This window comes from Episyrphus balteatus, chromosome 4, assembly GCF_945859705.1.
Source record: "Episyrphus balteatus chromosome 4, idEpiBalt1.1, whole genome shotgun sequence".
Lineage (NCBI taxonomy): Eukaryota > Metazoa > Arthropoda > Insecta > Diptera > Syrphidae > Episyrphus > Episyrphus balteatus.
This window is the reverse complement of record NC_079137.1, coordinates 12,697,858-12,724,520: the sequence shown is the minus strand read 5'-3', so window position 1 is coordinate 12,724,520 and position 26,663 is coordinate 12,697,858. Positions and strand designations below refer to the sequence as shown.

General features: G+C 30.2%; 1 protein-coding gene and 1 long non-coding RNA gene across 3 annotated transcripts; one reads left to right on the top strand and one right to left on the bottom strand.

Annotated features, from left to right (window-relative positions):
• The first annotated feature begins 2,253 nt into the window (after positions 1 to 2,253).
• LOC129918129 (open rectifier potassium channel protein 1) lies at positions 2,254 to 23,367 on the top strand. Of its 2 annotated transcripts, XM_055998497.1 has the most exons (7): positions 2,254 to 2,972; positions 8,394 to 8,548; positions 15,307 to 15,608; positions 15,666 to 15,917; positions 15,972 to 16,075; positions 16,150 to 16,297; positions 21,123 to 23,367. In XM_055998497.1, the coding sequence occupies exons 2-7, from the start codon at positions 8,404 to 8,406 to the stop codon at positions 22,953 to 22,955; spliced, it is 2,784 nt and encodes a 927-aa protein (XP_055854472.1). In that variant the 5' UTR covers positions 2,254 to 2,972; positions 8,394 to 8,403; the 3' UTR covers positions 22,956 to 23,367. The 2 variants fall into 2 exon arrangements, with proteins under 2 accessions (XP_055854472.1, XP_055854473.1); XM_055998498.1 differs by lacking the exons at positions 2,254 to 2,972; positions 8,394 to 8,548 and having other exon boundaries at positions 15,307 to 15,392; positions 15,484 to 15,608; positions 21,123 to 23,365.
• LOC129918149 (uncharacterized) lies at positions 7,250 to 26,509 on the bottom strand. The gene is made up of 3 exons (XR_008772930.1): positions 26,388 to 26,509; positions 26,216 to 26,326; positions 7,250 to 7,371 (listed from the first exon to the last, which is right to left on the bottom strand). It is a non-coding gene; the product is annotated as an uncharacterized LOC129918149 (long non-coding RNA).
• Positions 26,510 to 26,663: the final 154 nt, after the last annotated feature.

Genomic DNA, 26,663 nt, shown 5'->3' with positions numbered 1-26,663 from the left:
ATCAGTGGTGTATTTATAAAAGTTGGGCCTTTGATCAAAAACAAAAATAATAATTGGTCAAAAATTGTTCACTTTTTTAAAATGTGATGATGTTAGTGACAAAATACTTCTCTCTTCTTTTTGATATTTTTCAAATGTTTTGGCAAAAAAATTAAAAGAGTTACTATAAACTGGTAGGCAACGAAAATAGAGCTTTAACCAAACCCTATTTTTTTGTATAGGATTTTTGTGTGCTGAGTCCGAATCCAAGGTCAAAATTTCACTGGCACGTCACGTGCACTCTCAAAACGAGGTAAAGGTATTTATTTTTTTTTCAAAAATTATTTTTTTTTAAAGATATTTAAAAAAGAAATTTATGATACATGTATAAAAACCTTGATTGTTTTTTTTTAACTTAATTACAGCTTGCGTTTTCTCGGATTAGCCAATAGGGTAAACCGATGGTGTTGCGTGAAATACAGTTATTTACCTTTTGGCCCTAGGATGAATACGCCCCTGTGGTGTAAGTAAGTGTTATTGAGTTTTTTTTTTGTAGAGCACATTCTTTAAACGCTAAATAGTGTCACTTTGGAATTTGGTACTTAGTTATGAATTTGTCATGAATGACTCATGGACATACAAACCATCAGAATTATAAGTCTTCTTGATCTTCTGGGATTGTCTATGTGCCCAGCTGTTCGGAACACAAGGAATATCCAAGTACCTAGATAGGCTAGCGATACCTACACTGTGACTTACTAAGACACCTAAATTGGACGTGTGCGAAATAGAAAAAAAAAATGATATCTCATTCACACTTATTCAATATTTTAACGATATTCTGCAGATTCTGTAAAAAATTAGATTTTTACGCAACTACTCTCTATTAACTATTCGTCCTTTTTGCCTACAAACTCAGCGGATCGGCACCTAGACAGTCCCCGTGTAGCCGATTACTATCGATTCGTCATTTTGGCGAGATCTCTAACGTCTAACGATCTCTAAAGTAATATTTATATCGTCGGAATCATTTGCGGGTCGAATTCGAACGATCTCAGAACTGACACCCTAAATAGAGCTATAGATGTTAGATAAAAACCAGTGCATATTTTCATATTTTTGAAGAGCTACTCTCGAAACACAAAGCACGTGCACAAGTACTTGTTTTTAACTGCATGTGTAAGTGTATGTATAAATTGACAAATACAAAATATTAATCTCTATAAATATATGTATATAATCAATGCATTTTAATCTGGACCTACAAGAGCAAGTTCATACAACCCAGTAGTGAATTTTCTTTTAATGTACAAATACTGTAAAAATTTTAACAATTTACAAGAAGAAAAGCACAGATTTGAAAGTAGGTATATTTGCATATTTGCAGCAAATACTTGCTCCACTTTTTAAGAAAAACAAAATATCAAATAAAGATTGTATAAAACTTTTTTGATAAAAAATCGATTAAATAAAATTATAAATCAAATAAAAGAACTGACGTCACAGAAAATGCCTTTAAAAAATAATCAACAAAGATAAAAAACACAAATTTATACGCATCGACAACGAAATAAAAATATTTGATATAGTAGCGCAGGTAAACCAGAAAAAAAAAACACTTAATATTGATCTTGCAAGTTAGGTAAAAGACTCTAAAAAGGCCCCATAGATCTCAAGGCCCTGAATTCCAATCGACAGTAAGAAGGCACTGACTGTCACTTCCTTATCTCTCAAGGAACCCAAACGGGAAATCTTTAATTCAAAATTGGCTGATCAATTATTTACGTTTGAAAGGGCTTATTTAAAAATAAACAAGCTTTATCCTTTAAATCGCTGAATTTCACGAAAGAAATATAAAAAAAAAAAACTGATTCTCACAACCACCACAACTTTGGCACTATTTTGCTCATACCTTTTAAAAATGATAGTATGCCTATGATGATCGCTTGCAGTAGTTTCTCTACTACTGTAGAAGCATGTATTCTCTCTCCGGTAAGCTTACATAAGCACTTAGCACAGTTCGACGATATTTTCTTAATCAGCACCACACCAAGCCCCAAGCACTCTAGGCAGGGTAGAGGAATATAGGAACAATGTAGAGCGTTCTGCTTAGACATGCTCCACATACGATCGTTTTGGGGGGATGAGTGTTGGTTTGGCAGAGACAAACAAACGGCCACCATCACACACATGAAAGAAGCTTCATAGGTATTTGTAAGAATATTCTCCTCTCGCTGGGGTTGGGGCTGGGTTGGCGATGGTGGCGAGGCAGAAGGCACTACGAGGCAGTTATGTTTTGATGGTAGAGATTCGGTGTTTTTTTGCCCAGTTGTAAAACAATCGTGTAAAAGCTCACTTCCGAAGTGGACACAGCGTTCCCTTGCTCCCTGGACTTTATCTCTGTGTGTTTCTGAGACAACGAAGACGGTGCAAACTATTTTCTTAAGTTCATTTTTGTTTTGTAAGAAATGAGCTTGACTACTTGTTCGAAAACAAACAAACTAGCTAAATGTCTGCGCATATTTGTGTCCCGTCGCGTTTTGATGCTTTAATTTTATTCCCACAAAAATTCAGTTATCTTTAGTCTTGCTAAAAATATTAATAAAAAAAATAAAGGAAATTTGTTATTAATCGTCTGGGCTACGACATAATGCACAAAGGATAAATAAATTAACTCCAATGAAAATGGATATACTAAATACATTCTCAGAAAGCGAGTGATTGAAAATTTATTAATAATTTGATTCGATAAGGATCTTTATAAGTTGTGTATATTTAAACGTTAAATTGTGCATACAAATATCGAATACCTATATAAGAGGTTTTTTTATCCGATATGATAAGAAACTTTGTAAAAAGTTGTTAATCAAGAAGATATCGGTGAAAACTGATCATTCAAAGTGTGAAACACTAAATAAACATGCTTAATGTCTAAGTGTTTTTTTTTTTTAATTTTTTTCTTCAAAGTATAAGAAGTTAAATTATACCTCGAGGTAGGTACCTACTTATTTGATACCTATTGTGATTTTTAATTAAAGTTAACAAAAAAAAATACATGTACCAATGAGCTTGTCACGTATTTCGTGATATAAAGAAATATAATTCAGATAGAGGTAGAGCCCAAAATTTGCAATTTTAAAAAGGTTTATGCTGAAGAACCAATAAATACTTTTAAAAGGTTTACTCGTATTTTTTGGGTAAAAAATTATCACAATCGATCCAAGTCTTAAAAGCTCATTAGTACCTATTTTTGCTTGGTAAACATTAATATAATTTGGCTAATTTATTGTACTTATATTCAGTCAAGTGTGTGATTTTTGACCTACAATAGGTTGGATAAGCGTGTATTAATAAAATAAATATTGTTGAAGTGCATCAAGTAAGTCGATATAAAAAATTACACGTTTTCGAAGGATAGGAATAAATCCTTTAGTTTGTTTGAGTATTTCTTAAAATTAACATTCATCTTTATTGAACAATAAACAAAGATTTTGTAACGCGTTTTTTACACTATTTTTTATCCTTGAACCGGAGCGGAGGAAGCGATTTTTTACAACTCTTTTTGAGTTCTTAATATTTTAACGTTTAAGAAAAGTCTAAAGTTTCTATTTCATTGTGAACCTCTCCCATTTTGGAATAGAAATTCAATTATAAAAATGCAAGGTGAAACTGTCAATATTTGCATTCTACAGCCCTTATTTCGATTGCATGTTTTTAGATTCACAATTTTCAAGTTTTATCCTACTGCCTTAGATTTCTTTTCGTTTTACTCAGAAACTTTGTAACAATTATAGTTAACCAGGGTTAAATCGAAAACATTAAGTTGACTTTTGAGTGAAACTATTCAAAAACATAAAACTTTGAAGTTAGTTTTCATTGCCTTTTTTTTTTGTAATGGCCATTCAAACAGTCTAAAGTCCTATACGTTTCTGTTTTTGATACTTTTTTAAGACAAATAATTTTAAAATAAAAAAAAAACATGAACATCTGAAAAATCGCAGATTTTTGAATCCTATTGCTTTTGAAATCATTGGTGTTAAAATTAGGAAAAAGTTTCAAAAAATGTTTTTTTTAAATTAGGCTTCTTAGTTTCTACAGGAAGGGTGCCAAAAGCTGCAACTGGATTTTGCTGGAGATAATAGCGTCAATTGGTTTCAAAATTTAAAAAAAAATTCTATTGAAAAATTAGTTTAGAATAAATGAAATTACCAGTTTAACCGTAAAAAATACCAAAACACATTAATTATTTTATTTTAATTGAATTTGAAAATAGCTGCAAAAATTGTTCTGACCGAAATACCCCTGAATTTGGAAAGCAAATGATGTAACCTTTAATTTGACACCAATATCGTCTAACGTGTTTAAGTTCCAATCGTGCCAGGATGCGTACTAGAAGACTAGTCGTTTTTGTAACTACTAATAGTCATTTTTCACTTCGAATTTTAAGTTTTTTTTTAGCTCGATGAGAAAAGCCTTTCTGCTGTGATAATGGTAACTGGTTCTATTACAAATGTAGAAAAACTAGATTTTGAATGGTTTCGAACATCAAACGAAGTAGGCACCTATGCGATTTAATTTCTTGTATCTATAGCAACAAATTTTTACACGGATGAAAAATAAATGCTAGAAATAAATGCAATCTGTTTTAAATTGAATGGATTTCAATATGTTTATATTTTAATTTTGCAAAAAAATGTTTAAAAGAAGGATTTTTATAATTTATTTTCAAGGGCAAACTTTGAGCTTAAATCCATAACTTTAAATGTAGATATTGCAAGCCATACATGTATGTATGATATCGAAGAACCTTCAAAATTCAGAAAAAAATATTTTCCATTGTAAGAAACTGCAAAATGCGTAACCGGTAAGATAAAACTGATAAAGTTATGAAATATAAACACAAATAGAGAAAACATTATGAAATATAATTTGTCAATGAAAATTTGCAAAATTCACATTGCACTCAACGCATTTCTTCATAAAATTAAATATTTGACTTTTTATTATTCTTTGTATCTTAACACAATTAAAATATGCAATCGAAAATTGATTTTTAGGCTGTGTGTTAACTGAATTTAATATTTAGCCGGGGATAAATTTTTGACATTTATATGCATGTTGATTATAAAATTTATCTTTGGTGAAATTTAGCTGTGTGTCAATTAGGATACATTTTTGACGTAGCTAAATAGTTCTTTGAAGCTGCAAAATAAAAGAACTAATTGTATTAAAATCATTTAGAAGTCCTTACAATTAACATATTTCCAACACACGTTGTCCTGTGAATTTTATTTTTGGTCTTCATTAATAAAGTGAAATATACCTACTAAGAACTATGATTTTACACTTAATACATACTCATAATATTGTATTGTATCCTTATTTTCAATTTATTGACCATTTAAAAAACAAAAAAACTTCTGTCAAAAATTTATCCTCCGAAGATAAAAATTTGAACGGCTCCCAGAGCAGGATACATTTTTGACAACTGAAAATGTATCTTTTCACCTTCATAGTGTCAAAAATGTATCCTTTCCAATTCACCCACACGATCTTACATTTACTCAGGTATTTTCACTGGGGCGATCCTGTTATCGTCCGACGGGAAAGAATAATTTTCTGAAATAGAGGTATCTTTGTTTAAAAAGAATTATACGATAAAAAATCGACCGGAAATAATCCCTGAACAAACTTCCCATAAGACTATTAGACCAATCAATTACGTTTCTCATCATTTGTAAACCACGATTAACCTGTAAGCTTATGAGATGACCTTACAAGTATCTGTCTCATAGGCTACATAGACATACAATATATAAATATCACACAAAATTAAACCGATTACGTGATTAGCTCCAAAGATAGTAGTGGGTTGTCAAATAATTTGTTTAAAATGAACAACAAATTCGATTGTTCTTTCTTAACTAATTGATTTGTTCTATGAAAATAAAATGCATGACTGGGTCGCATGAAAGTATTCTTCAATACTCACAGTTATGTAATAAAGAATTTAGATCTCTACAAGATAATGAACCAATTTTAACATTTTTTTGTTGAGGTAGTAGGTATAGCTATTAAAATAGGAAAATTATTTCATAGAAAAAAAAGGAAATTGTTTAGACTGGAGGTTAAGAAAAGCATACAATTTTAGAAATAATCATGTTTAATACCTTTTGTGTACCTAAATTTAATTTTTATCTGGCAACTGTCTTCTAAAGTGACCTTAAGTACACAAAAGATTTTATTTATAATTTTTTAATAGTTTTTTGTTTTCAAAGTTCTAATAAAGACTCTCTTGTTACAATAATGTCAAATATACATTGATAATAATTTGCTTTTAATCTTTTGACAAACAAACGAACAAACAAACAGTTGTTTTGTTTGCACTAACGTACCCATACCCACCCTGTAAAAATACAAAAATTGCAAACCAAATTTAATTGAATGGAAGGTATTTTAGGGAGTTTGAGTTTCGTAAGCAAAATGATTAAGAACATACGAACTATGGTATCTTCGAATTCTCTCCGAGTCAATTCCGAAAATTAAGTGCTAACACTTTAATATTAATTAATGTATATGCAAATTTATCTCAAACATGCAGTAAGCTCACTTAACATGTAGTAATAAGAAAACATTTAAAGAGAACAGAAGAATCTTCTGTTTAGCATAGAAACGAAATAAAAGTCATTTAAGTCATCCACTTACCAATTTTACCTGTAACAATCAGCAATTTATTGTGGGTAATTTTTTTTTTTTTGAAGTATTATCATTCTTCTAACTTGTAACAACCACAACCGATCCTGTATTTTAACAAAATTTACAAACCTCACATTGTTTAGTGAGTTACAATTTGTAAAACTCCTTGTATGCATGTAAGAAAGACATATAGTGACCCTTGTGCTAAATAAAGCAGCCAATAAGCTTACCAACTAAATAATAAAATAAAGGAGCCAATAAAGCTTACCAACTAATTAATAAAAGTATTAGGAAAATTATTCTTAGGCATGTTGTAAGAACAAAATGAAAACATCACGAGTAAATGTATTTAAAAAAAGAGTGTATTCTAACCCTAACGGTTAACGCAAAAAATTCACTAAAAAATACGTTTAATGATTGTTACAATATCAATACTACCTCTATACAAGGCCGCTTTATAGAACACGATATTAAAAATTATTGAAAGTTGTATCAGTGAAAGAAGAAAGTTTTTTCCCTGATATTTTTAGGTATACAAAAAAAAAATGCCCAATACTCAGTTTTTCCTATTCATTTTTAACCTCACACGAAAAAGTGTGTCTCATGCTGACTTTCCACTTCCCGTTAGTAGTGTGGTATTGATAGCAATTCCTTCTTAAGACGTCCAGAGGTCTGGTGTTCGAATCCCAGCGCAGCCTGGAAACATGTAAAGTTACACTGTGATAGTTTTTAGAACTTTTTTTTTGTAACAGAGCGGAGACACATCGATTCTAGTTAGTTCGAGTGTGCTGAATTCAGTGGTGGCAATCGTTTTAAAAACTTTATTCCAACCTAGATTGTTATGTTTCGGTAGCTTACAAAGCATTTTTTAAACAAAAACTTCACTTTTTCATGTTTTTTTTTTAAATTTTTTTTTGACTTTCAAGCCTTTAATATGGATGCCATTTAAATTTAACATTGACTCAGTATATTTTATATTATTGGCATATTATACTAGAATCGATGTGTCTCCGCTCTGTTACAAAATCGAAGTATCACAGTGTTATTATTGCTCATAAACCGACTTTACAATCAACCAATGATATTTTTTAATGTTTTCATAAATCAATCATTCCGTCTGCAAAACTAAAAAATTAAAACACACATTTCAACCTATCATATATGAAAAATTCTTGAAGGAGTTACTCACACACTGTGAAACAAAATCCCTATGTATACGAAACAGTAAACAGTTATTTGTGTGTTCTTTATCTGAAACTAATTGCTTGATTGCTAAACTAGAATTGTAGATTCGGGCCCCACTTTGGGCACCATTTTTTAATTTAACCCCCAGCTTGAAATGTCAGCCATCCTTGGGACTATATCATTAATGAGATAGTATTCAACTTATTCTCTTTTAACTGTACTAGTCTTTTATTCATTCTTACTAACACCATACAGTTTATATTTAAAAAATCTCAGATCTTACAGGCATATAGCTTATATAAAAAATTATTTGAAAAAAATACGTATACGCCATAGTGACCAACCTGCTTTAATTTGTATCTTAGTCGTTTACTAAAATTCCTAAGTTAATTGAATTTACTACCTAGTTAAGTTACACATTAACTTTAAGGTTGTTTGAGTCAAGAAAAAAAATATAATCTCTCAATTCAATTAAATTAAATTTGCTATAAAAGTTAACTACTGTCCAATATTTTGTTTTTCTTATTTTCCAGTATTTAAAAAATGATGTCTCCCAAACGATGGATTCTGCTGCTGATATTTTATATATCATATCTAATGTTTGGCGCCAGTATTTACTATCACATCGAACACAATTTAGAAAAAGAAAGACGTGCATCTCAACTACAGGAAAGAATTGAGATCAATGGTAAGCAACAGGAAATGCAAACTGATGATGAGATCTTCAATCAATCTGATAGGGGTTGAAATTGTTACTTATTTAATATCATTTATTGTACCTCATAGTAAATCTATTCATATAAATACATAAATGTAATAAAGCTTGTTCTGGAAATAGTAAAAGTGAAGCATCAACAATATAGGGGAGAGTGGCGGACAGTGAGACACCCTTTTTTTAAATTGGTATATCTTAGAATGTTTTCGAGATAGCTTAACGAAACTTTGAAGTTAGTTTAAGACATATTTTATCTTAATGTTGCAAAAAAACTTATAGTTAAAGAATGAATGAGGGCATCACATTGGACTAAAATGTAGAAAAAGTCAAAACGTCTCACTGTTTGAAAGGGGTGCGATCAGTGAGACATTCTTAGGTGAAAAAAAAAATAACGAAAACGTCAAATAATTAGGTAATTGACAAGTATATACTTAATTAATTTATGTTACTTTAACCCATTTATTCAAAAAAAAAAAAAACAAAAAGCCAAAAAAAAATGAAAGAAAAAACAATACGAAATCATTTTGAAGTCATGCTAAAATAATAGATTTTTTTAAAATCTATATGTCTCACTGTTTGCTTTTTAAAAAACCTATGTCTCACTGTTTGCTTTTTAATAATGTCTCACTGTTTACTTTTTGTCATTTTTCGGAAAAATATAAAATTACAGAAAACGAGAAGGAATTCTAATTCAATGATATTTTTTTATGAAAGAACATATAAATATAATACATATGTAAAAAAAAGTTCTGTCCACTAACCAAAATTTTTTTGTGTTATACACTCTTTTTATAACACTCCAAAAACTACTTTCACCTGATTTTGTGTGATATTTTACGGCGGGGGAAAATGGACAGCTTTAATTAAGTCGGGACAAAATTAAAAGACGCAGACGGGGAAATAAACGTTTTGACCCAAACTAGCGTTACTGTGCTTATTTTCAGAAAAGAGAAAAATGGATTGTCTCACTGTTTGCACCGTCTCACTGTCCGCCACTCTCCCCTACACTACTTTTCATCAGAATAGGCACACAACTTTTCAAATGTTCATTACTCGTTTGTCTCCAATAGTGGTGCGTGACCTAACAAGGTTTTATTGTTTTTTGATAGTTTAAGATGTTAGGAAAAGCAACGGCTAAAACTATTTCAAAATGGACCATATCTTTACCATTGTTTTTCTTGTAAAGTATTTTTGAGGAAAAATTAACTTATTTTTTTCTTCATCAGAATAGGTACACCCTTGTTATCGTTAATGTTTTTTTTTTGATTTCGAGCAAATTTACCATTAAAACAAACAACTGGACTTTCCTTAGTGTAATTTATTAATAATACTACCATTTTGAAAAACATGTGTGGATTAAAATCGCTAAATTTTGGCGAAAACACCTTAAGAGATAAAACAAACAATGAAGGATCCACCAGTACTGGCATGGTTAAAAAAAATTACGAATTGTGAATATGCTTTATCCAAACTTAAGATAAAAACATTCTGGGGGTAAAAAAAAGAAAGGTGGTAAAAAAAATGCAAAATAACACTCTTAGAAGAGTTAATTTTTACATGTGCTACCAGTTTTGGTGGATTAAAGACAAGAATAAAAGTGAAAAACAGTTGTTATTTGTAATTTTAGGACAGTAAATAGAATGGCCATTAGTCCCAATCTTCTAAAATGGCTGAATTTTTAAAAGACACCATCACTAAACCAAGAACAGAATTGTATGCGTTTAAGGTTTTTGAAATCCTTTACCACATGAAAAGTTGAGTAGTATTTCTTGTTATTTTTGGATCAACGAACATTTAATTCTGATGTCCTTGGTGAGTTAAACTATCAGTTTAACATTCTGCGAAAGGAGAAACCATTTTGAGACCAACTTCATTGTTAAAAAAGAAGTGTTAAGGCATGGAAGAAAGTAATCTACTACGATAATACAAATAATAAATTTCAAACGTGAAGAATGGTCACAATTATTTTTAAATGAATATTCAAGAAACTTTTCCTTAATTCTCTAGTATTTGTGAACCAGTATACTGAATATTTCAACAGGACCACGCCTCTTACCACAAATAACGCTCAGTAAAATATTGAGAGGAAGTGCAAATTTAGGAAGTACTTCAGTATCTGCTATAGAAAACAACCCTGAACCTTGTTGAAAATGTTTGGAAATGTTTAGCCCGTACTGATAAAATTTGTAATAGTCGATTTTAAGACAAAAACATTTCCTAACCCACCATTTAACAATTTAGGGAAGAGATTCAGATAGATTGCATAAAGAGATTTAACAATGCAATTCCTGGACAGTTTTTTTTACCTTTTTTATGAATCAAAATGCCACTATGCAATAAATAAAATAAGTAAAATACATTTTTAAGAAGAATTTTGTTTAAATTCATTTCATGGACCACTTTGACATCATTCTCTAAGTGTACCTATTCTGATGAAACAAAAAAAATAACTCAGTTTTTCGATGCGAAATGCTTTGCCATAGAGAAACAAGAAAAATAACCACACGTTTTGAATTATTTTTTTTGCTGATTCTGCTAACATCTTAAACAATGACTTGACATCAAAAAATTATTCTTTTTCCTACACTGTAAGGAAAAAACGAATACTGAACATTTGAAAAGTTGTGTACCTATTCTGATGAAAAGGAGTGTAAGTGACATGGAACTTAAATCAAAATGTGGGTGAATTATGATGACTTAATCTATATAAAATATACACAACTATCATAAGAAGGTTGAAATTCGCTTGTTTTTGTTTGTATTCATTCAACTCTTGAAATCCTGATTTGCGTTAAAGTAAAGACGAATTGAGTATTATATTTCATTAATCTCATCTCATTATTCAAAGGAGATGGGGCAAAATTATATGGGACTTGGGCCATGAGCGTACATTAATGAGACTAGGTTTTGTGTAATATGTATTTTATATTGTTAAAAAGGCACTAAAACCACCTTTCATTTGACATCAAAAACATCAATATACCTCTTGTAGTTCTCATGATATTTGCATATAAAAGGGACAAATAAGGGTTATCAGAACGAACTTTGGAGCCTTGTATCTCAAGAACCTGACTTACGATTTGAAAAAAAAATCATAGATTGAATATACTAACCTCCAGCTTCATTTTGAGAGAAGTCTCATTAATGTACGCTCATGGCCCAAAAACGCCCCATCTCCTTTACCTTATTAATCATTCACATACACATAGAGAAATAATGATTTATTTTAAATTTTTCATCCCATTTTATGATAAGAAACGAAAGATGAGTTCAAACAGATAGCTGAAAATATTTCGATATAATCAAAAAGTGATCCATTCTGCTAAGTATTCCATCACAATTCTAGATTAATAAATATTTAATACATATATCAGATTTTAGATACTTAATAATTTCGGAACAACGTGATCAATCAATTAAGATTCCTAACCGATCAATAACAATCAGTATTTTATTTAAATAACCACTTTACACATAGTTAATTTGATATAATTGCACATGTGTCAAAAATTAGATGTTTGTAAATTACAAAAGTCATTCTTTAATAGCGATTTAAATTTAAACTGTTAGTCAATATCTTATTGATTTAAAAATATATTGATCGGTGAGTTTGAACATTATTATTGAAAAAAAGGATAGAATACAAAAGAGTTTTAAAATATGATGCGTTTATAAGGTGAACAACAGTTGGCCTCATCAGTTAGAGGCAGTCCCTCCTCAAGAATAAAAGTGATCGCAACTTTTCTGTATGCATATATAGTTCACTATTGCTCAGATTTGAAACAAAAGTTGTATATTTGTTATGTTCTCAACTCTCGAGTTTAAAAAACTAAAGTTGGCCAACTTCCAGTTCGAAAACTGCATCTAGGATTTTCTAAATAAATTGACATTCCTTTGTACGATTTTATACAATTTATTGATAATTAAAAAAAAGCTTTTTTTAGAATGCTATGAACAGTATATAGTTTTCTATGTATGACACTGTTTGTGTAGACTTCAAATCTACCAATAAAGTAGATATTCCCTGAATCTCATGTTAACTAAAATTACTTTCAAATAAAGAAGCAAAAGTAGTTGTAATTGATTTTCAATACAAGTTCTAATGATCTGATTTATCTTGCTCGTAAAATGTATATGTATATTTTTCTAATGGAGGTAAAAATAATCAGTTGTATGTGTCAAACACATTTCTGATAAATACAATTTTCATTATTATAATTAAGTTAATCATGTTGTAAATTATTTTGAGTGACATCAAAAATATTCTACGTCTTATGTTTCTTTAGAACAATTCTAATTGATACACCTACATACATAAGTACGTACTCATAAAGTCAATCATACTAAACAAAATTTACATTTCACAAACTATTTTCTAATTCTATATTATTGTCTGGTTTATCAAATGAAAGAAATGGATGAGATACTTTAAAAAGCCCAAATTGCCAAACATGTTGGGATTTTGTTGTACAATGATAAGCTACAGTGAATTGTAATATTTTTTCTTCGATATAATAAAAACCATATAATATGATAAAAATAATAAATCAACGAATTGCAATGACAAATTTTAATAAGCTTAAAATATTAGTGACATGGATGAGGGTTTCAATAATTTAAAATGGGATGATTTATCATTTTTCGCTATCTACGAGGAAATCACTGTCTTTCTTGACACAATCGACACTATGAAGACATGAAAGTAATTTTTAACTGTCACACGTTTTAAATATTTGATAAACCTTAAGACCCTGTTGCTCGAACTACTCATAAATCTTTTTTCCTAGCAAATAAAACGTTAGCTAAATGAAACGTTTCTTCAAACAAAAACAAATTCTCCTTCACTTGTTCGTTTCTGACAACGTTAAAATAGACAACACCTGTCTGATTAAAAAAAAACAAATTCTGGAGGCGAAACACCTTCGAAATTTAACAAAAATCAATTCAAACCTATATGAACATGAACACAAAGGATTATTCCATTGTACCTCTGTACCACCACGCCAATCGTGCCAAAATGCGGACAGAAAGACATGAGTGTTTTAACCTACAAATTAACAATTTTTACCACAACAATGAATAATTGCTAATCAGAGGAGTGAAACGCTTTTGCAGCTACCACGATATGATAATGTATATTCTAAAAATGATTCAGTTTCACCATAACTTGAGAAATTAAATGTGTTTTCTGATCAAATTTTAATGACATTTTTTTCGTAAGCGACTTAATAAAAACTTTTTTATCGTTAGCGTTATTGAATTTACAAAAACAAAACTATTCTTAGTGCTTTCGGTCAGAATGCATAAATAAAAAAATAAAAGTAAAGCCCACTGCAATTAATTGCTGTGCCTACTTCAGAGCTTAATACCATTCAGGCTGTTACTCATTTTTTAAGTACCTACTTTTTCCCATAGGTAATGTGTACAAAAGATCGTATTTGGAAAAACAAAATCAACACGTCAGAACTTCCATCTTTTTATTTTCTTTTAAGTTAAAACCAATAACACAAAAAAGTACGTATACACCACAGTAAACAAACCAATTTGTTTCTATAGTAAATTTTAAAGTGTGTGTTTGACAGCAAAAGTTCTCAAGCGTATGAATTTGGGCTTACAAGAGCAGGGAAATGCAATGCCTCCTTTTAAGAGCTCAGAAAAACAAGGCAGAGAGAGGTCATAGAAACAAATTTAATAAATCAAAATAGTTTAAAATAAAATGACTCAATTTTGGTACGAATTAATAAAAAAATAAAATGCACGACTGGGTCGCACGTACTTGCTCTTGTAGTTCACAGTATCTTTATCTTAAATATCTATTGGAAATTTAAGATTTTGTAGAAAAAAAAATCAAAAAAAAAAAAAAATCAAAAGTTTAAAAATTAAATTAAAAATTTTTTTTTTTTCAAAAATGTTTTTAAAAATATATTTTTTTAAAATTTTATACTTAATGATCTCTGTAAATTTTAAATAAAATAACTAATGCTTTGATGAAATATATGAACTAAAAAAATATGTCAATTTTTGAAAAACGGCAACGCCATATTTCCGTTCTCCGCATTTTTTGAGAAAAACTAAAAACACAGTTTTGTTAGAATTAATAAGAGTATTCCGCACACCAAATTTGATCGAAATCGTTAGAGCCGTTTTCGAGAAATTTGCAATACCTCGAAAACGTTATATGGGAGGTATGCGTTAAAATGGAGATATTAAAAAAATAAAAAAAAACGGGTCTAGGGAATTACGTAAAAATCATCTGTACCAAGTTTCAAGCAAATCCATCCATCCGTTTAGGCCCTAGCTCGATGTACAGATGGACGCACAGACGCACACACGCACATACCGACGGACGGCATGACGAAAACCACTTTTTTGATCTTCTCCAACATCGTAGTGTTGGTTTTGATTAAAACCTCGATTTTTTTTCTACACGAAACCAATACTTGCCCTATAGAGCAAGTAACAACAGATTGTATATTGAAAATTGTAAACCACAGTTGTGTCGATAGCTAACCCAGCGTGCATAAAAGATCAAATCCACTTTTATGTTAAAATGCTTGAATGTTTATTTTATTTATAACCTATACTCGATTTGAACAATAGCTTTTGAGATCCATCAACATCAAACCGTATGACATTTTCTCTTTACATTGGGTTTTCGTAAATTCAAGGAAATATTTATGAATAAATGACCAACCGTTTAAAACACTTAATTTTTCTTTTTTTTTTTTCAGAATACCTCACATATCAACTGGAATCTAAAAATGAGTCAGTACAAAATGATGTGTTAGAAAGAATCACAGAATACTGCGGAAAGCCGGTAACAAATTATACAACTGATACATTTGAAGAACCATATACTTGGACATTTTACCACGCGTTCTTTTTCTCCTTCACGGTTCTCTCAACAGTTGGCTATGGAAATCTTGCACCAACAACAACTCTCGGTCGTATTATAATGATTGCTTATTCCCTCATAGGTATACCTATTAATGGTATTTTATTTTCTGGTTTGGGTGATTTTTTCAGCAAAACCGTAAGAAGTTATATATTTCTTATTTTTTAAGAAAAAACTATATTTTTTTGTTCATAGTTTACATCAATTTACACACGGTACAAAAATTACAAAATAACAAATGATATCCGTTACGTTCCTCCGCAACTGAGTTTGTTTGCCACGGTTTGTATAGCACTAGTACCAGGCATTGCTTTTTCCATCATATTGCCGTCGTTAATGTTTTCGTATTTTGAAAATTGGTCTTTTGCAACATCGGTGTATTATTCTTATGTTACTATGACGACGATAGGATTTGGTGACTTTGTACCAACCTTTCAACCGGAGCAAGTAAGTTCTTTCCAAATCAAGTTTCAAGATGAAAACTAATATATTTAATTCTAGCCCCATAAGTTTGGAGGACTCTTTATAGTATACCAAATATTTATTATAGTTTGGTTTATATTCTCATTGGGATACCTTGTTATGATTATGACATTCATAAGCAAGTAAGTTTAATTGGTGTGATGGGATAAATTGAAATATTGTATGCACGAAATTGACATAAGATAAAATTTTATAGAGGTCTTCGAAGTAAGAAGTTGTTGATGCTGGAATATCAACTATCAGAAAATATCAAAGCCACTCAGCATCGTATATGGAGTGGTGTTACAAAGGATGTTGGTTACTTGAGAAGGATACTCAATGAACTGTATATAATAAAATTTAAGGTGAGAGATTTTTTATGTTACTGCTCAACATTGTTTTTTTTTTTTGTGCTGAGTTGTAGGTACATTAATTTAATTTAATTTATATTTATGTTTCTGATACTAGATTTTCACAATTTTACAATATCTTTATTTTTTCCATATTTAACGAAACTTTTATTTTTCTTAATAGTTTTATATTTTTCTTCAGGCTTGGGTGGCCTGATCTCTGAATCCAGCCTTAGAACTTATAATTATAACAATTATTATAATTAATTATAATTATTGATTTTTTTATACGTACCCATTAAAAAGAAACTGTAAATCTGCTCTTACTGAGCATCGTTGCCGATTTTTTGTGGCCATTTGAAAAAAAAATGAAGTCACATAATACACTGCGCGTCACTTGAATAGAAAAAACATTTTTTCTTTAGAAAATAGCGATTGGCGCTTTGGTGAGGTAACTTAGTAGATTTTTGGTTTTGCATATTCAAAGAGGAACTTTTAACAAACAATGTTGTAAAAACAAAAAACCCAAAACAGAAACAGTATGGCTACTAGTTGCGTTTTTTCGCATAACTTCACAAAAAACAGTGTTTTTTTTTGCTTCACTTGAATAGAAACAAGCTCTTAAATTAGATACAAATGATGAAAAATCATGGACAACACTAATTTTAGTAAAGCAGTATTAAACTTTGACATTATTTGCACATTATAACCAATTATGGGCTATGAGCTACCAATAGGCACCACAGAAAATGCATAAATAGCAGCTAACATTGGAAATGCACTTGCACTATGCAAAATCGCGAAAGATATTAGAAAATTTGCCAAATTTGGATGAGAATATTTTTAACATATCGTAAACTAGTGATTGAATAAAAAAAATAAGACAGGCGCGACCCAAATCAAGAGCAGAGAAAAAATAATTTAAAAATTAGCTGCAATTTCCTTCACTTTGCCGCCAAAATCGGTCAAAAACGTATTGTTAGTGCGATGATAATGTGTTGGTTTGTTCCACCATGGAAGTTTATAAAAGGTGCACAACATTAAAAAAGCCTCAAAATGCAAAATAACAACATTTTAAGTTCTACTATGATTACAAAAAAGTTAACTATTTTATAGTTGCAATCGAACTGAAAAGAAGTGAGGTAAAGAGTGGATTTCAAAGGAAAACATACCAACTCAGATGGACCACTTTAATATTAGTCCTATTTTATTGGTTTATGAAAGAATAACTTTTATCGCATCGCCACCAAAGGGCACTAAAATGTGTTATAGTAATACGCTTTGTTTTTATGATGTGCAATAGCAAAATTGAAGCTTCACGCTTCGAAAAAAGATGCAAACTTTTACAAAGAAATAATGGTAGAAGCTCTTGAGAAGTTTAGGAATGTGGAAAAACAACCGTCTTAGAGATTGCACAAGGATAGTTCCAGAAAAAACAACGCAAAAGAAACAAAACAGATGCATTCCGGACGAAATCGAAAGTTTATTTCACTTATTCAATCCTTAAATATTAGAAAATATCATTTTCTTAATTTGTAAGAAGTTGCCAAACACTTTTATCACTTTCTCCAATTAGGTCCACGATTGTGTACAGTACAAGTGCATTTCCAATGTTAGCTGCTATTTATGCATTTTCTGTGGTGCCTATTGGTAGCTCGTAGCCCATAATTGGTTATAATGTGCAAATAATGTCAAAGTTTAATACTGCTTTACTAAAATTAGTGTTGTCCATTAGACTGGGCCAAAAAAATAAAATATTTTTTTTTTTGAAAGTTACTTCGAAAATCTTGTTCAGGATGAAGAAAAAAAAATTTGGTGAAAATTTGAGCCGTTAAAAAAAATTTTAAGAGGTCTATCATCGGTGTTTTTTATTTTTATACATGATATGATGTTTTACAACAGAACTGCTAGACGATCAAAGTAAAAAAAATTTCTGTTCATTTTTTCTTATATAGAATTAAATTTCCTACAAAAAAGATCCAATTGAAAATTTTCGTCAGACGAGCCGTATTCGAGTAATTAAGCTTTTTAAATCGAAGTGTTTCTTCAATTTGCCTGTTTCACTTTGGAATTTTGTGATGAGCAAATAAGTGAATAGAAAAATAAAACCTCGACAGATTCTTATAGGAAATTTAATTCTCTACAAAAAAGGTCTCTTAGTAATTTTCCCTAAATTGAGTTTTGAAGAAGTTATTCACGATTTAAATCTAGAAAAAAATTAAAAAATCAATTTTCAATTTCAAAATTTTCTAATTCACTGAAAATTCAATATTTTCAAATTAGCAAGATGTTTTCTTGTAGGGAATTAAACGTTCTATAAAAAGTTCCTTGGCAGCAAATTAATTGCTTTAACCGTTAAGAAGATATTCGTATCAAAACCAATGCCCACTGATTTCAATAATTTTCTTATGACAAGTATGCATTTGCGATTTGAATACGATTATCTTCTAAACGGTTAAAGCAATTAATTTGCTGCCAAGGAACTTTTTATAGAACGTTTAATTCCCTACAAGAAAACATCTTGCTAATTTGAAAATATTGAATTTTCAGTGAATTAGAAAATTTTGAAATTGAAAATTGATTTTTTAATTTTTTTCTCGATTTAAATCGTGAATAACTTCTTCAAAACTCAATTTAGGGAAAATTACTATGAGACCTTTTTTGTAGAGAATTAAATTTCCTATAAGAATCTGTCGAGGTTTTATTTTTCTATTCACTTATTTGCTCATCACAAAATTCCAAAGTGAAACAGGCAAATTGAAAAAACACTTCGATTTAAAAAGCTTAATTACTCGAATACGGCTCGTCTGACGAAAATTTTCAATTAGATCTTTTTTGTAGGAAATTTAATTCTATATAAGAAAAAATGAACAGAAATTTTTTTTACTTTGATCGTCTAGCAGTTCTGTTGTAAAACATCATATCATGTATAAAAATAAAAACACCGATGATAGACCTCTTAAAATTTTTTTTAACGGCTCAAATTTTCACCAAATTTTTTTTTCATCATCCTGAACAAGATTTTCGAAGTAACTTTCAAAAAAAAAAAATATTTTATTTTTTTGGCCCAGTCTATTGTCCATGATTTTTCATCATTTTTATCTAATTTAAGAGCTTGTTTCTATTCAAGTGAAGCAAAAAAAAACACTGTTTGAAGTTATGCGAAAAAACGCAACTAGTAGCCATACTGTTTCTGTTTTGGGTTTTGTTTGTTAAAAGTTCCTCTTTGAATATGCAAAACCAAAAATCTACTAAGTTACCTCACCAAAGCGCTAATCGCTGATTTCTAAAGAAAAAATGTTGTTTCTATTCAAGTGACGCGCAGTGTAGGTACCTATATTCCACAGCAAATATTTGTCGGTGAAATATTTTTTTTTGATAACTATAATGTTTTTGGCAATATTGGCTAAATTTCAAAATACATCCCTATTGCGATTGTCAATTATCATCAATTTGATAATTGATAAATCTTGTAATTTTGCACTTTCAATCTCATTTTATTATGTAATGGGCCAATGTTACAGTAATTTTTATTTTTTCAATTTATGACAGCCAACATCATCAGAGATGGGCCAAAAACACCATTTTAAAAATATCAACGATTTTCAACTAATCTTGGTGCTAAACGAAAGATATTTTTCTGACTGAAGAAGAAGAATTTTTATAAAAAAGATATTTTTTTTAACAATTGACTAGATACAACCAAAAAACACAGTTTTCAAAATGTAATTGAAAAAGAAGGAATAAAAGATTCACTCGGGCGTATACGTACTCTTTTGTTTTCAGGCGAGAATCTCAAAATCAACGACGAGTTTCTTAACAAAAATATCAAAAACTTTCAACAACAACAAAAAAAAATTTTTTTAACAGCAACGACATATTTTCGCTATCTGATTTTTGAAGAAAAACTACTCAGTATTGTTAGAATCATTTAGAACATTATGTAGGTACCTAAGCCGTTAAGTTGAAGCCGTTTTTCACAAAAAAAAATGTACCTAATATGAAAGGTATTCGTCCTTGTGAATAGCTATTCAACAAAAAAAAAACCTTTGAAATTATAAAGAAAAATCATCTGTTTAAAATTCAACCTAATCCGTCCAAAATCCGTTTGTTATTTTGCCCTAAAAAACCCTGTTTTTTTTTGCATTCAAATTGTAATATCTTTTTTTCTAATTTCAACTTTGGAAATTTTTATACATTTTTGAAAACTGCAATAACACGGCAAGTTTTTAAAATAATAAACCAACTTTTTTTGGGATGTTCCTCTCAAATAAAAGTAAATTTTTATAAAACATGGAACTGTTAATTAATTTGCATCTAAATGGCGTACGAAATAAAAAATATTTTGATTAATTAATTATTTCTTATTATTAGGCAAAGTTTTGGTGAAATAGTTGTAAAAAAAAACAAAAATCAATTATGAGCGGAGGAAGCAAAATATTGTTTCAAAGTCGGGATTTTTCAAAATTTCACAAAAACTGCATTAAATCGAAAACCGTAAGGATTTGGGATGAACAGGTTACCAAATTCTGAGAGCCTAGAGTTGGCCTATCAGCATATTTCGTTTGATCCATTACTTTTGGGACACCCTGTATTTGTAATGAAAACGCTTGTTCGAAAATTTTGAGCAGTAAAATACATAATAGGTATGTATTTAACTGCTCAAAATATTAAAGATACATACTAGAATAATTTTATGAGAAACCAACGCACATAGTATATATCACAAAAAAATTAAGGCACAAAAAAAAAACAACTGTTCACTTAATCTTGTTCTCTTAGCAATTATTTGATGGATACAAAAAAATAACCACATACAATTTATGTTTTTTATTTTCAGCCTGTGTACAATGAGCCATTATACTTAACAGAAAAACGTTCGATATCATGTCCTGATCTCAGTATGTATCGAACAGATGCACCAATCATTCGCAGAAAAAGAGCCTATTCCGAATGTATTGGTGCAATGGATCAACCACTCAGTGGTTCTCCACCATATAAAACATCATCAGATACTGAGTTGAGTAACATAAATAAACAAAAGACATTTGAAACTGCCGAAAATTTCAAACAAACAACAGAACTATTAGCCCAAGTTGTCAATGCCTTGGCCTATATAAGACCACCAGAAGGAGAAGCTACAATCCATTCATCTGGATTCGATGGTGGTTATCATGGTCTAAATGATTCGCAAATTTTATCAAGCGAATGGTCATTTCAAACTGGAGCTGAACCAATACCACAACGAGGACGTGCATTCTCCGATTTCAATCTTAATTTCAAGCCAAATTTACATCCATTGCCAAATGAATGGACATGGAGTGGTGATAATGTTCAAATTCAACAAGCAATCAATACTCGTTATAAAAAAAAACGACAATCACCTGAAGAAAACTATAAGACATTATACACAAATCCATATTCAGGTATTACAAGTGGTGAAAATGAAGGCCCAGCTTCTAGCATGCCACGTAGGAAATTCTCTGTTGCCGAAGGAGGCAAACAGCTTTTGAGAAAACTAAATCCTTTCAAAAAGCGATCATCGCAAGGTTTCATAGATGCTACAGGCATCTCAGATAGAAAATTCTCCATTGCCAGTGTACCCGAGGTTCCTGATTGGGTGACCTCAAGACAAGACTATTACAGTACAATCAATGTTTGTCAAGCTAATGAAAAGAAAAGGCTTTCAGGTATTGATAATATGGGCCTCACTGTAGATTCTGCGGATGCTAATATATTCAATCAGAGAAATACAATCTTTGGTTTAGACGAAAACCAATACGAAAACAAAACTACCACACAACCTGTCGAGCCACCTGGTGGTAAAGTGAAAAAGCGCCGTGAAAGCTTATTCACACAAAATCCAAATATGCGCCGAGGCAGCATGTTTAGCGCCACGGCTAATGCAAATCGACGTGGAAGTTTGTTTGTTAACCAACCATCAAGAAACATAAACAGACCACCAACAAATCGACGCTCAAGTCTTTTCTCCGAGGACAATGAAGAAGCTTCAAATCAAGAAATTCTTGAGAATACCACCATTGCTGACTTAATTCGTGCCCTCGAAGTAATGCACACCCAAGCTGTACTGGGACAACCAATGGAAGAAAATGTGAATGAGCAAAAGAACCGAAAATATGGTACAGCCGGTATAGCACCGTTAAGTCTTCCTCCTTTCATGTCAATATTAAATCCTGAAGAAAAACCTACTATGTCGGGAAATCGATATCAGCGACGATCGACAATAATCGGAACTCCATCGTTCCCCAGCAGTACGTCAAATATTTTGACGCAACGTCTACCAAACATACCATTAAGTCAGAATGATCCTCCGCCGAGTTATTCGGAAAAGCCAACAGTAAAATTCAATAGACGATTTAGTGTTCGTCCTACGAACCTCCACATTCCACCTGGAATGGCAGGATCTCCAAATTATAGCGTTAACAGTAGTCAAAATACTTCACAAAGTGTAGTTCAGAGAAGACTGTCTCTGAAGCCATCACCTCTTTCAAGAGAGGCCAGTCATCCACCTACAACTTTGACGAATCGAGGAATTTTGAGCTCTAGAACCGCAGCGCCACCTAGCAGCAGTAGTACACATTCCCCATTATCACGAATTGTTCAGATATCAGAAGCGCAGAGAAAGAATAGTGAGCAAAGAGAACAAAAGTAGTTATCTAAGTAAAAATGTTGTTTATTTTCGTAAAGTTATTAATTGTTATAGTAAGGCTTCCATTTTTCATATTTTTTTTTTTTTTGTTTGTTTTGTTCTTCATTTTTGAAATTTAATATTAGTCATCAAATGGAACTTCATGTAAAATAAGACTTATTATCCCAATGTTACTAGACATACATAATTGAGACGTTTGAAATATAATAATTGTTATTTCTGTATCTAAAGCTTTATATTTTTTTGGATTATTAAACTCATATATATAATATATTTATTTAGCCTATAAATGAAAGTTATCATAAATAAATAATATTTGGCAAACGTTTGTATTTCGCTTCTTTTACTTATTTATACTCAATTATTAATTTTTTTGAAATTATTGTATGTATACCTTCTTCAAAATATCTTTTATCACAAATGGAAAACTTGTACAACATTTTAAAACTTTTAATCTCAAAAAAAAAAAAAATTATTTTACTGTTTAACAATCTATTAAAGACGAATAAAATTTTTAAAAAAATATAAATAAGAACAAATTTCACTATTGTTATGCAACCCACAGCTAAAATATTTGTTCACTTTCATAGAATAAGGTTTTTTTTTTTGAAACATAGCTCTTTTGTATTTTTAGAGCAACTTTGGCTATAGGAACAAATTTATGCCACTTTTAAACTAAAAAACTTAAAATTCGTCTTATTTTTTAAGCTAGTCCCGAAGTGATTCAGGAGTAATGTTTTTGTTTAAAAACAAATATGAGCATCGAATTTTAAAAACTAAATTAGTACTTAATTACATAAAATTTTGAACAAAAATTAGTTTGAATTTTTTTTTCCAATTTTGTTTTCAAAATTTTTATTTTAAAAATAAATTTTTCAAAAACCGTTCCATAAAATGCCTTTGTTTAAAATTTTTATAAAAGACTAGGATTTGGGCTTTACAAAACCGTTGATTTTTAATAATTTTGTTTCCAAATTAAGTAAAAAAATTTTTTAAACTGCCCCTCCCCGCTAAATAGACCAGTGCCAATAATTTTTGAAAATAAAAAAATTATTAGCAGCATATGGGTGGTGGGAAAATTTAGGATAAATGGTATATGAAAGGGGAAAAATAAATTGCCCACAAAAAAATTGGGGGAAAGGGGGTGGGTGGGCGAAAAAGTGGGGTGGGTGTCAAAAATCATGGTTTTTTACGATTTCTGTCAAAACGTCCTATCGAAAAAAGTCAAATGCAAAAGTTGTAGGTAGTATAAATGTCTACAACTTTTACTCAAACAATTTTTTTCTATAACCTCAAAAATATTGGAAAAAATGCAAAAATACGATTTTTTGATTTTTTATTTTTATCTTTTACAAAAATGGTTGAATTTTAACAAAACTTGGTTAAAAACTACTTTGTTGTGTTTTCTATCTATCAAAAATGTTTTTTGAGCAAAAAATGAATTTTTGGATTTTTGACGAATTTAATTTGAAAAAATAGCCTATTTTTCAATCAAAAAAGTTACCGAAAAAATTTTTGATTTTTGAAAAGTTTGGAATGAAATTATTTAGATTAAAACCTATTATTTAAGATTGTGTGGAGAAACTGTACTTTTGTTTTAGAAAATATCGAGAAAAATTGAAAAAAACAAAAAAACGATTTTTAAGATCGATTTTTCCGTAAATGACAGTAATATTGGCGAGAAATAATTTTCCATAGAAACTAAATTATACTTTTCTAATGGCCTTTGACCTTCTTAATTTGAATCTAGCATTAGAATAGCTCTAATGTGAAAAGTTTTTGAGATATTGAATTTTGAATGTCCAAAACACTATTTTTGTGATGTTTTGCATGGTAATATCTCAAAAACGTGATGTGATAGAATTTTTCTGACTTCGGATTCGAGCTCAGTGCACAAAAAACCATTAGATAAATATACTTTGATTTCTATAAAAAAACTTTTTGACTAGTGAATTCGAGCAGGGCAGAAAAAATCGAATGCCTTGTTGTTGTTCGCCCACCCACCCCCTTTCCCCCAATTTTTTTGTGGGCAATTTATTTTTCCCCTTTCATATACCATTTATCCTAAATTTTCCCACCACCCATATGCTGCTAATAATTTGTTCAACTTTTGCCCTCTGAAAACCGGATTGGCACTGGTCTAAAATGCCCTTACCTGATATTGAAAGGTAATATAAAAAATAATGTTGGCAAGAAACCACCCCCTTTAAAAAAAAAATAGTCAGCATAACTAAGCATCTAGTGGGCATAAGCATCTAGGCCAAAGTTACAATTTATTATTCATATTATTTTCACCTTGTTCACATACACTATGGCGTATACGTGTTTGTTTTCTATATTTTTTTTTAACCGCATATACTAGAGAAAATAAGGTTAGTAAGGATATAAAATTTAGGTTCTTGCAATCTGGCCATATGGACACATCATTTAAAGTATTTTATGAATTCTTCAAACAATTTATAATCCTTTTTATGAAAAGATGAATCTTTTTTTAAGTGGGATTAGAAGTAACAGCGGTTAGAAGTAACAGACAAAAACAACAAAATATTCGTCTTTTTCATAGCTATCGGCTCATCTCCTTTGGTTGCAAATTAGACGATAGTACCTAAAGGAATCTAGAGAATCACCAAAAACTACCAAGTTTTAACCTAACCGCCTGACTGGTTTAGGTTTGTGTATATTGACAAATTTGAGTTCCAGGTATTTTTTTAAATCTGAACAAGATAGTTTTTTTTTAATTTACAAGTTGTTCAAATATATGCTTATTATTATTGTACTCAGTTTTTACTCAAGTCTAAAAGAGACCAAAATCTTAATTTCATTGATCACTACAATTTTATTGCTCGTGAGTTCCAGGATCCTTATGTCCTAAAAATACTTTGTGTCTTTTGTGAGACTGGTAATTTCTTTATTTAATGTTAATTTTAAAAGTAAAAAATTCAAACAAAGTTTCTTTAATGCACAATTTTAATGTAGGTACCTATGTAATTATTGTATTTAATGTTTTATGTTAAGAAATAACGTTAGTATTAAACGAATCAAATAAATAAGCTTCTTAGAAGCACCTCACATAACTTGTAAAATTATATCATTTGGTCTCTACTCTCTAATAGAAACAGTTAATAGTCACAAAACGATAATTTTGTGCAAAAATCGTCGATTTTGATTATCAATTATCGACTATCGCGTTAGCCGACTTCGCGTAAAAGTTTCAAACACGCCCAAATCTAGATTTCAGGGGTAATTATAAAAATTGTACATACCGTTTTATAATCAGTGCGATAAGCCTTGATCGATTCCTTCCAGAGCAATTTTTTGAATGCTTTTCATCTGTGGCGGTGACTCTTGAAAATTAAGTCATTTTCAGATCGCAGCTAATAAAGGATTGGTTTTAGTTTTTTTGCTATTTTTTTCCAAAAGAGAATATATAGATACCTTTTTTTTTAATGTAAATAAGAACATCAAGCATTTTTACGTACAAACATTTTGCTTGAATGTAAATTTCAAGGCAACAAAATTTTTAAAAAAATTATTAGTTTCGCAAAGTATTGGATATGAAAAATTATTTTATTTTTAATTAGAAAATTAAATATTCCAGCAGTGTTTCTGACTTATACTTAATGCTTGAGTTCTACTTCTACTAATCGCATTGCCGAGATTGAGGTCTTCAGGTTTAGGGAAAATTACAGATCAGTTATTAATGTAAGGACG